The sequence below is a fragment of the Pogoniulus pusillus genome, chromosome 6 (genome assembly GCF_015220805.1).
Source record: "Pogoniulus pusillus isolate bPogPus1 chromosome 6, bPogPus1.pri, whole genome shotgun sequence".
Classification (NCBI taxonomy): Eukaryota; Metazoa; Chordata; class Aves; order Piciformes; family Lybiidae; genus Pogoniulus; species Pogoniulus pusillus.
In genome coordinates this window covers 37,499,318-37,511,515 of record NC_087269.1, presented here as the reverse complement: position 1 = coordinate 37,511,515, position 12,198 = coordinate 37,499,318, and the positions used below count along the sequence as shown (strand labels likewise).

Sequence of the window (12,198 nt, the reverse complement as noted above, 5' to 3'; positions counted from 1 at the left end):
CTGTGTGTCTCCTTTCTTATCTCTGCATTGCCTTTCTTGTGCTGAACTCTGTTTTTCAGTCCCTCCTGCCCTCCCCATGGCAGCTGCCGATGGCTGAAATGATCAGCTCTGGAAATGGCCAGCTAGTTCAGAGCACCCAGTGATGCTAACGTGGGACTGAAACAGCTCATGGCTGTGAATATGCTTGCACATACTGATCTGCCAAGAGAATCACAGAATGGGTTGGAAGGGACCTTTAAAGGTAGTCTTAGTCTAAGCCTCTGCGGTCAGCAAGAATATCTTCAACTATATCAGATTGCTCAGAGCCTCATCCATCCTGACCTGAAATGGTTTCAGGACTCTCTGGGCACCCTGGGCCAGTATCTCACCATACTCACTGTAAAAAGTGTCTTTTTTAATCTAGTCAAAACCTCCTCTCTTTTAGTTTAAAACCATCAGCCTTTCTCCTGTCACAACAGGCCCTGCTAAAAAGTCTGTCTCCATCTGTCTTACAGAGGTCACAGTAAGCTATCTCCAGAGATTTCTCCAGGCTGAACAACCCCAACTCTCTCAGCCTGTCCTTACAGCAGAGGTGTTAGTGCTCTCCTTGGGACCTGCTCCAACTCCAAACCTTGAAGCAGTACTGCAGGTGAGGTCTCACCAAAGAGGACTTACGTCCAGCAGTACCACAAGTAAAAAACTTTCTCTAGGAACCACTTCCAAAGGCCTAGAAAATGTCAGATGGCACCATCAGAATATTCAGACTGAATCTTCCTATGTTAAGCAGGAGTTGTAGATGCAGAAATCCAGTTTAGATGTGAGGAAGGATGAAAATCTTCCTTTCCTCTTCGGCAACAGGAGCTTCCACAGTTTGGGGAGCTAGAGCTTTCTGCAGTGGGGAATGTCCATTTTGTCAATGCTGTATTCCTGTAGAGGGTAGAAAATAGAGGTGGAAGTTGTGAGGAACAGGTTCCTGACTCTACAAAGGGTCTGGGACTGTGTGCACACATCTTTTGTTTGTTTAGAAAGAAGCTTCTATTTGAAGTTAAAGAGAAGTCCTGCTTAACATATGACCATGTATTCATGGCAGAAGCGCTACATTCATACCACTTGTTCATTCACACCTCAGAAGGCAGCAATCAAGATTTTACTGCTTCCTAGACTGTGAGCTGTATTTTGGGCAGGACTTACAGTCCTGGTTACATGATCCTTACCAAAGCCCACAATGCTGCAGTGGGGCTGTAGGCATGCACCAGTTTTAGCTTGTCCCAAAGCAGGATGTAGGGGACGCCACTGTGCTTTCCTAGGGCTGTGCAAAGAGAGGGGACATGTGAGGGTTTAGTCTGGAGCACTGGGAACAGAGGCTTTTAGTCACCTGCTTGATGCCACCATGGTTTGGTGGCATTGCCTGTGATGGTCTAAAAGAGACATTCCCTGTATTTGTGCTCTTGTGCTATCTAGGTAGCCACGAACAGATGATTAAACAGTGGTAGCTGAAAAGACAACACATTCTTTGTAAAGCCACCTTTCCCATGTTTTTGACTAACAGTCCATTTTCTTGGGGAAAACAACCTTTTCTTCTTGTTTTCCTTCGGAAGCAGGAAAAATAACTCCCAACACAGCCTTCTCTGCTCTCATTTTACGGCTGATGGCTCACGGTGTTTAACAAGCAGCATTAAGAAGCTTTCTAAATGTGTTGCATCAGGATTGTGTTTTTTTCCTAAAGTGTTGTATTGAAGGACATGCCTTCTTTAAATAACTAACTAACTGCCGGGCTATCGCCGTGTCTAAGGGGTTTCAGGGAAATTTACATTTTGAAAGACACTGTTGGAGGCTAACGTGGCCATGCAATTACTATATGTAAATCACTTCACTTGTTTCCTAATCTTCCTGAAGATGAAGTACAATTTCGGTGCGTGCGCCTCTCTCCCTCACATTTCCTTATACAATGAGGTTTTCTTCTGTTTTAATTGCTGGCCGTGATTTTTGTTCTGCCAAGCCTGATTGTATTTATTTTACTGGGGGAGGACATTTAGCCTTGTGATTTTTTTGAGATTGGGTTGGCTGGAGAAATCATTGAGGAGAGATTGAAGTTGGGTGCACAACTAATTGTGTCCTCCATCCCACAAATGGAAGATCTGCTTTCTTAATTACAGCTTCAGACGAAGGCTGCTGAACAGCCACCCTGCACATCTGCTTTTCTCCATTTTAACCATCCTTGTCAAATCCTGCTCAGCAGCTTCTGCCACATTTTTAATAAGTCTTCTGGGCTGGCCTTTTACTGCTGCTTGATATCATCATGGACACCTGTCAAACAAAGGTGGAACAGTTAACATCATTAGGAAGAAGTCAATTCATAGGCATCATATTAAGCTGTGTGGGGTTCTGGTAATACCAGCAGTAATTTCTCTGGTTGTTATTAGTTTCTTTTGTAGAAAGTTTTCCTCTAGGGAGTAACATGGGGAATTGAGATGACAACCTTTAATGCTTCCAAGCTTTAATGGAAGTGTTTGTCCATCAAAAAAAAAAACAAACCACCCTGTCAAAATTAGATACATTTTGAGTATTGATTTTGTTGAAGAAAAGAGTTGCAGCCCAAACACAATGAACCATTTGAGCATTTTCAGAACAAAATGACAACTTTTTCTCTCCTAACTTCCTTATAACCTGGTTTGTTTTTTTTTCCTCCCTGGAAGTGGAGTGTGGTGTATTAGAGGTTAAAAAAGTCATGTGTATTCTTTTAAATGCTGACCACGGCAATGCTGTTAGCTACTCTGGCTTTAGTTACCCTAACATCTTCATTTCTCTGGTAAGAAATACTTTGAATATAGCAAGCTTCCGCCTCTGGAATGGAAGTTTTCTGCTTCTTTTAGAGTGTTGCATTAATTATTGATGTGAGTGGGAATCGTGCTCTTTAGCATCCCTGTGTTTAAAAAAAATCAATTAATTATTGCTATAAATCTCAGAGATTATGCTGCAGTTGTGCTGCTGGGAAATTGGCCATTAACTACCAGGAAATCACCCGTCTTCCCTTAGTCAAAATTCAGTTGTAGCAACACAACCCTTTTCCTTTTATAAATTAACTATCAATGTGATGCATAATTGATAACCATTTATAATAATAACAGTAATCTCCATGAAATTGTCATCTCGGTGTGCAGAGGCTTTGTTAGAGCCTTTACCTCTCACAAACTCTGCCTAGCCCATGGCATTTGTTAACTGGGTTTTCTGGGAAGTTATTGCTTCACTGGTGTGTAGCTTCAGGAGAGCCTTAAGATGTTGCAGAGGAAAAAAATGCAAGGGAGAAACACCGGAGCAGTGTATGTGAATAGGAAGAATGCAGTGTTTGGAGATGATGCGTTAAATACTGCTGTTGCTACTCGAGCAGAAGTCAAGGCTACAGCTACTGCCCAAGGTCAACTTTCTCTATCATTTTGAATGAGTGGCACCAAGTCTGTGGCTATTGCTGGCTTTTCAGAATTGATATATTTTTAAAAACCCTACTTTGTAGGCAGAGTGTCTGAGACTTTGCACCACAATAGAGGCGGCTACTCAGAAGAGAATTTTTTGCTGTGCTTTTGCTCCTGTCTTCCTCTTCCCCCTCTCTCCTTACAAAGTCTCTGAAAAAAGTGGCAGTGTTTTGGGTTTTGTTTTGTTTTGTTTCTAGAAATCATGGCTTTCCAGTGATCCTGCTCTTTTAGTGCTTTTAAGTGGGCTTAAAAGGGTGGTGGGTAGCTGGAGGAGGCAGAAGCTTTTTCAGCAGGATTCTTCCATGGAAGGTTTGTAGCTCTTATCAGGATCATCTATCTTCACCTTAAAATGTGAAAGAGGATATTGAATCATTGCAGTATAGCATAACTTGGTTTAAAAAATTAGTGCATATAGTGTTGAATTGTTTGAAGGGACAAAGTCTCAAGTTGTGCCAGGGTAGGTATAGGCTGGATATTAGGAAGAAGTTCTTCACAGAGAGAGTGATTTCCCATTGGAATGGGCTGCCCAGGGAGGTGGTGGAGGCACCGTCCCTGGGGATCTTCAAGAAAAGCCTGGGTGAGGCACTTAGTGCCATGGTCTAGTTGATTGGTTAGGGCTGGGTGATAGGTTGGACTGGATGATCTTGGAGGTCTCTTCCAACCTGGTTGATTCTATGATTCTATGATTAGCATGAGGTCTGTGTCTTCTAAGTCCTGATTCATGAGTACTGTGATGGAACTTGCTCTGAAAAATTCCCACCTGGATTTTACACCAAAGCTGCTGGGTCAGAGTGCCACAATGGCATGTTTGGGCTCTGCATCTTGAGCTCAGGTCAGAGTGTTCAGAGATTCAGTAATCCTTTGACTGTCTGTAGGAGCAAAAGCATTAGACAGGAGAGGATCCTTTTAGGGTCTTCATCTGTGTCACCAAGATGGAGATGCCTGCAGCTGCTCTCCCTGTGTAGAGCATTTCATATAAATCAGCCACATGTACATTTTATGGATTGTGTTATTTCATCAGCATTTAAGAGCATGTGTGCTAGAGATGGCATCTCAGACACCCGACGTTTAATGTTAGCCCTTCAAGAATGAAGGCAAAGACAGGCGATGGTGGCAGCTGGAATATGTATCAAGGTGGAGTTACAAATTCAAGGTCTATCAATGATTTTTACAGGGCAAAGCTTAAACAAGACATGAAAGCGGTTGGGGTGTGTGCGTGTGTGTGAAAGTACTGGGAGAGCAAAAGCTACTTTCCCTTTTTTTATACACTCTCTAACAATCTTGCAGCGTCTGTGAGCCTACAAAATAGCTTAATGGATTTTATCTGCTAGGAATAGATTTTCAAGACAGAAATAAAACTGGGAAGGCCTTACAGCGCTTCGGCAGTTCTCCTGTACGATGCTGTTTAATCTCAAGGAAGATCCAAGGGACTGTGAGCTTGTCTTGCAGTGTAAGATGCGTGACTGGTGGGATGCTGGAAGCACTGAACTCACAGCTGTCCTTTAGGAAACTGTTCTGCTGCTGGAGACAGGCAGGTCTCACCTGCAAATCCTCATGAACCCTTCTGTTTCTCTGTAGGACTGACAGTGGCGGTATGCACGCCGATTCCTGTGGGTTCTCCTGAGTTCCTGGGGCACCACTCTGCTTTTTGAGTCAGAAGGTTGCAAGCTATCGTCAAGAATGGCACTGGTGGATAAACACAAAGTCAAGCGGCAGCGTCTGGACAGAATTTGTGAAGGTAGGAGTATGCTCCAGATTGTCCATAGAAGCTGACAGATGGTTAAGGTAGAATATCTCATTTTCCCTTGTTTTTTCACAGTACTTAGACATAAAGATCCAGGACTAGATCCTCTCTTCTGGCTCAAAAATACAGTCATACCATTGCTGAAAGATTGGGAAAGGGCTATATTGGTTACGTGGCTGGAAGTCATCTGTAGTCCTGTGAACAGGACTAAGTCTTATCCATTTCACCTAACTTTTACTGGAATGATCTAGTTGGTCCCAGTTTGAAGCATGGCTTAGATTTATACTGTCTTTAGAAGAATGTTGTGCTGCTTTCTGGAGATCCTCTCTGGCTGGAGATAGACCTGGGAAACAGTGGATGGTGCCACAGCTCTTCCTTCCCTTCCTAATCTGGGAGGTGGCAGTTACAGTGTCCAACATGTGTCACTTGGAGGGTTGAAAGTGGGCACTCTCCTGTAATATTAACTCTTACTCTACTAGAAATAGATGAGAAATGTAGTTGTTGTTGTTGGGAGTATTTCATATGATTTGGGGCATACTGTTTGGACAGCTTCTCTTTCATTGGTGTGGTGATGAAGCAGACTTGCTGTAAATATATATATTTATATTAATAGTATGTAACAGCAGAGATTACTTATATCTTGTATTTCAATTTTCAGCAGAAAAAGGTTTTAGGTAACATTTCCAATTGCATCTCACAGTTACTTATGCTAGAAGTCAAGTGATGGCCAACAAGCTCTTGCTTTTTGGTGTGCACTCTGATAATTCTCCTGTGCAGACCAACACTCCAAGTTCCACCACCAGCAAGTGAGAGCAGAATAGAGAGTTTGAGAAGAATAGCTTATGTCTCTGAAGGAGTTCCAGTGTTCATCTGCTCTTAACATGTGGATAGTGACCCACAGGGTAACAATTTGCAACATTACCTGCGTGCCAATGAGGTGAAAGAAGTTCTGCTCGTGGGTAAAAGCACAAACCTCCTGGGGGATTGTATCAAAATGTGGGGGTGGCTCTGTGGAGTGCCCACTAAGGGTTAAATGATAATCAACAGCACAGGGTGGATTTGCCTTAGTTTTTGTGTGTTTCTTACTCTGGCATGCCAAAGTAATGCTCCTTTTCTGTTGCTTTAAACTGACCACAGAACTGTTTTGGTTGGAAAAGACCTTTAAGATTTAAGAGCTAGGAGAATGATAAAGGGACTGGAACATCTGTCTTTTGAAGAAAGGCTGAGAGACTTGGGGCTCTTTAAACTGGAAAAGAGAGGACTGAGAGAGGATCTTATTAATGTTTATAAATATATGAATGTTTATAAATATATGAAGGTGTCAAAAAGAAGGTACTAGTCTCTCTTCAGCAGTGTCCTGTGATAGGACATAAAGCAGTGGATATGAAGTTGAACACAGGAAGTTCCACATCAACATCAGGAAAAACTTCTTCACTGTGAGGCTGGCAGAGCACTGGAACAGGCTGCCCATAGTTGTTGTGGAGTCTCCTCTAGAGACTTCCAGGACCCATCCAGATGTGTTCCTATGTGACCTGCCCTAGGTGATCCTGCTTTGGCAGGGGAGCTGGACTTGATGATCTCCAGAGGTCCCTTGCAACCCCTACCATTCTGTGATTCTGCAAAGATCAACAATTCCAACCACTGTGTTACTTCACTATTAATTTTGTGTGTTAATGTTGGAGGTGGGGAGGCAAAGCAGAGATGAGAGTTAGGAAGGAGTATCCAAGGTACACTGCAGCACGGAGCTGCATATTTCTCCTCCTGAATGTCATAAACGCTCAGGTGTAGTACGCTATCTCATCTTCAAAATGTACTTTGAACTTGACTTAAAAGAGTTGTATCAGCTGAGCCTGGATTTTCAAAAGCTGCCTTCCCAGTTTGATGTTTACTATCAGATCTGGTTGCTGAGTGTACAAGAAATTCAAAAGCATCACACGACAAACCTGCTAACGGAGCTTTAGATGTGATTGAAGTTTAGATTATTTTCCTCTGATATAGGAGCTTTTTTCTTCTTTCTTGGTCAAAAGATATTAGTTTCTAATCTGTAAAAGTGCCGAAGACGTGCCTTCTGTAAGCATACTTTGTCATTTGCCACTTGCTTGGTGATTTGACTGAAATAATGGCGTTCACCATTGTAAAATGCCTTTGTGTTGTATTTATAAGCGACAGATGAGGACTGAGTGCCAGCAACATTCTGAAAATCACCTTGAAAAATGCAGAAGATTTAGGATTTGCCAAAATACAAGACTTGGAGGACAGTAGATTCCAGCCTAGTGTCTCTAGAGGATGGCTGTTTTTTTTTATTACAGGCTCCTAATTTTGTATTAAAACACGGTAAAGCACTGAAGAGGGGCAGTCTAGCTGCTGTGAAAACACACTCTGAGAAAAAAATATATCATTTATCTTGGGTTTGTCATGAAAGATATATGGAAAAAGTAGTGAAAGATTGAGAAATTAGAGGGCTACTTCAGCAGATTGAGGTGAAGGATCTTTGCTAACAGGATGGTGTTCAGGGAGAAGAATCTCTGCTGCTCCATCAAGCCAAATACAATGTGGTCCAAAGAAGTTGATTTTAACGGGTTCCTGTTCTGTGCAATTACTTGTGCAGCTTTTTTCTTTAAACAAGTGGACAGGATACAGAGATTTTCTGATCAAACTCCAAATGTTTGGTAGTAGGTAGGTGGATTTTTGTGGTTTTTATTAAGTTGTGTGCTCTGTACCATCCCCTTTAAAAGTCACAGCACAAGCCCTTGGAGAGTTTGCTCAGAACAGACTGAATTCCACACAGCAGGATGGTGGCAGGTCTGCAGGTGAAATGTCCTCAGGCTACATGTTGTAATCACTATCCATACTCTAAGAAACGTTCTTCTTATTTCCTTTAGGAATTACTAAAACCAGAGTCCCATGTTGAGGGAAATAGCATACAAACCACAGCAGTATTATAAGAGTACATTAAGAAGCTACAGCGTGTATTACTCTGTTAAACATGCATCTGGCATGGAAAAATCATCCAAGCCATACAGGGGGGTGGTATCTTTCAAAAGCAGGGTCACAGCTTTTATAGGCAGGTTTATGAGCGTTCCAGGAAGAGAAGCAGTTCAGTCTCATTGCATTACTCAGCTTGACCAGCTCCTCTGGTGGGTTTGGTGGGTATTTTTAATATAGAGTTATGACATCTTTGTATGACAGCATTACTTTTTGCTCTAAGCAGGACGTTTTGAAGAGGTGAGCTTTTTGTACCATGTAACAGATTTTGCTCTGTAGGAAAATACAGGTGAGATAAAGGTGCAGGCTTGGCAAGATAAAAGAATTTTAGGGCAATGTCCTGCAATAGAAACCTTTAGAGTAGTTTGTTAAGAATTAAGCAGACTGTGAAGCCTGTCTGAAGGAAGCGAAGTCGTAGTGTGCTTGCAGTGGTCCTGCCTTACCCATTTATTTCTTCTCTTCTTGTCCCAGAGAGCTTGGGTGCCTATTCTGTAATTGGATCCATGTGGGTTGAAAGAAGTACCCACTGAATGACTGGGGCTTTTAAGAATAGTATATGCAGAGTGGTTTATATAATTCCTGTTTGCGGGATTGTGTCTAATTGCATAGTGGGTCAAAAAATGCTTTAGAGGTGGAGCTGCTGGTGCTGTGTTCAGTTAGGCTTGTCCAGCACCCCCTGGTTCAGATCCCGTTCCCATTAGCTTGTAAATTTGCCACATTTTACATTTGTTTGAGCTGAAATTTTCCATTCCGTTTCACCTCGGGGTAAAACTTTTAAAAGTTCCGGCAGAAGCTGTGGAGCTGCGAGTGAGAGATGGGCAGGGATGCTGGATTTGCTGTGCTTGAAACAAAGCAGAGCTGCAAGCATGCAGCCGCGTGGTGCACAAGCCGTGGTACCTGCCTGTTTGGTTTGGGTAAAATGCGTCTGATTTTTGTTGCAGAGTTGTTGTGCTGTCAGGTGTGTGCCTGTCAATGTGGCCAAATTTGTTGCATGTTGTTGGCTGTGGAAGAAATTAAGGAAGCACAGCTAATGCGGCTGAAAGTTGTGTCATGTGCTCTGTAACACGCTCCTGGGCACGGGAGTGGGGGATGTGAGGTGGGGATACCTGCTAGAGTCTGCAAAGGGGGAGCAGAAGGGGTCAATGAATGTGAGCCAGAGACTACAAGGGCCCCTATCTACAAGAAGGACACTGAGATGCTGGAGTGTATCCAAAGAAGGGCAACAAAGCTGTGAGGGTTCTAGAGCTGTGGAGCAATTAGAGTCATTTATTAGCCTGCAGAAAAGGAGACTGATGGGAGACCTCTGCAACTTCCAAAAGGAGGTTAGAGTGAGGTTGGAGTCAGTCTCTTCTCCCAGGCAGCAAGCAACAGAACAAGAGGAAATGGCCACAGGTTGCACAGAGGGAGATTCACATTAGACATTAGGAAAATTTTCTTCCTAAAAAAGGCTTTCAAGCCCTGGAACAGACTGCCCAGGGAAGTGGTGGAGTCTCCATCCCTGGAGGGGTTTAAAATATATGTGAATGTGGTTCTTAAAAATGCAGTTGAATGTTGGACTTGTTAAGTTAATGGTTGGACTTGATGATCCTAAAGTCCTTTTCCAAACAGAATGATTCTGTTTCTGTGGTGGTCTCCAACTGCACGATCCTACAGGTATGTGTGTCATTTCTCCTTGCCTTCAAAGCCTGGCAGTTTCCTTTTGTTGTTCCTCAGTTCCAGCCTCCTCTGCCTCTCTCTAGGCAGCAGAAAGTCAATGAAACTCCAGGTTGAGGAGAAGTCATGGCATGCCCTACTGAGATGACAGAAGGCAAGATGTGCAGTATTGCTGATAGGCAGATGGGAAGGTTCAGTTGCAGAACACAGCTGCAGACGATTGTGTCCCTGGCTGTGCAGTGCCTGGGTCAAGGTGGCTTGTTGCTCTGTGTGACTCTTACAGCAGCAATTTCAAACCATCAGCAGCAATAACCCTGAGGGCAGACGCTCACCTGCCTTTCATTTAGGAAATAACAAGCCAGAGATCAGGTGTAATTTTTTTCTGTGATACCTGTGGCAGAACAAGGTATATGCAGCATTGCCTCCAGGAGACCTCAAGCTCATAAGACTGTGGCACTCCTGCACGTGGCATCCATCACTCTCTTGGGGCTCTTGGTGTTCAGACATAGCATTCCTGTGCAAGGAAGTAACTTGAAGCATCACTTCTGCTGCCCAGCCTGCTGCTTACTCAGCTGTTCTTTATCCTGTGCTTCTCTGAATATAGTTTTTAAAGTATTCAATAATACCAGGAGCTGGACAGGGAGCAAGGAGCAGCCTTCCATGGTTGTTGGCAGTGGTTTTGGGAGCAGTCTGTCTGGGAAGCCAGAGGAGAAGATGCTGTGGCAGTGTGCAAGGTAGTATTGTCATTTTCTCGTGAAATATAGAAACTCAGTGAGAACAAGGTAGTGGTGATGGCACATCCAGGATATAGGATAGCAGTGTCTTGTCTGTCTGTAAAATGTGAATTTCCTAACATAGCTGAATTCTTCTCTTGTGATCCTAAGTGCTGCCTCTGCTCCCTACCATTGCTGCTGTGCTAGCCTGCTGTCTTCAACACCAGTGCTATGAAATCTTAATGCCTGGCTTTATAGGTTAAAGTTTGCACTGACATTTATGAGTCAGTTGAGCTTTCAACACACGCCCCAAATGTGGCAGCCCTGAGATGAACAAGAAGCACAGAGAAAAAATAATTGCAAGGCCAAGCGAGCACAGACATCTTCTGATAGAGTTTTTGCTTTAATATTTATCATCATCTAGTGGCAAATCACATCCTTACATGTCAGTTTGTGCTACCAAGGCTGTCTGTGCTTTGCAGAATAGCAGAACTGTTTGCAGTGCCAAACAAAACGTTCATATTCTTTGTTTCCTTTCAGGTCCTTTGATATGTCTAACAGCTGATAAATGCCAGCACAATCACATAATACTTTTCAGTGCATAATGCACAAGTCTCTAGACTTTTTGACTTCCATTCTTAGTGGCATCCCAGTGTCTTCTTTGGATGAAGCTTCTCTTGTGCTACCCATAATTCATATTTCTGTAGAAATCCCTCAGATATTTACCTTCCAGTCTGTATAGTGTCTATGTGTGACCTTGACCCTCTACAGACCTTTGTTTATCAGCAGCAGTGGGACACTATCACAGAATCATAGAATCAACCAGGCTGGAAGAGACCTCCAAGATCATGCAGTCCAACCTATCCCCCAGCCCTAGCCAGTCAACTAGACCATGGCACCAAGTGCCTCACCCAGTCCTTTCTTAAACGTGTCCAGGGACAGTGCCTCCATCGTGGATGCTGATGCCTCTTGGATAGGTCTGATTCCTTTGAAGTAGTAGTTCATCTCAAAAACCTTGAGTAAGCACCTTCCCATGATACACCAGCCAGTTGGGACAGTGATTTTTTCTCCCCATTCTCATGCCTCCCCATTGATTTTGTGGCTATTCAAGGAAAAGGAACCGAGCGGTGCAGTTGCGTTTTCAATCTGAAGCAGGAAGCTCAAGAACTAGGAAACACCTTTGTTCCTCCAACTTCAGTTGGTTGATTTCTTGCTTGTTTGTGGTTGTATCCGCTGGTTGCTGGATTTTGACCAAGCCCTCATTGAGGAGGGTGTCTGCTCTGAAAAGTTCACAGCATGGAGCACCTGATGGTTTAAACAAAGTACATATGGTCTGAAAAAGGCTGACGTCAGCAAGTGCTGCTTGAAACAAAATACAAACGTCCTACAGCAGTGAGGAGGCAGTGCTGGACATCCATGCATGTATCTGATCATCTCTCTCTATTACTAAGCTGGGGGACTTTTCCAGCTGCAGCTGCTGAACCATCTACAATAAAAAATCTAGAGGATTTTCTGATGGGTAAGTGGTCTGAGTATCTTGCTGAAAGTCCAGCAGGATGCAAGGATGGTGATGAAGAGTATGATGTGAGTGGAGAAGGGTGGTGGTAGCACAGGTGGGAGCCTAAAGCTGGCTCATCCTTTTGCAAACACAGGA

The 12,198-nt window shown here is 43.4% G+C and overlaps 1 protein-coding gene across 2 annotated transcripts in view; it reads left to right on the top strand.

Annotated features, from left to right (window-relative positions):
- Positions 1–12,198, top strand: part of CTBP2 (C-terminal binding protein 2) — a 157,219-nt gene that overhangs the window by 83,394 nt on the left and 61,627 nt on the right. For both annotated transcript variants that reach the window (XM_064145291.1, XM_064145293.1), the window contains one exon: positions 5,028–5,187. In XM_064145291.1, the coding sequence (XP_064001361.1) occupies positions 5,130–5,187 (58 nt within the window). In that variant the 5' untranslated portion in view covers positions 5,028–5,129. The remainder of the gene's footprint in view (positions 1–5,027; positions 5,188–12,198) is intronic.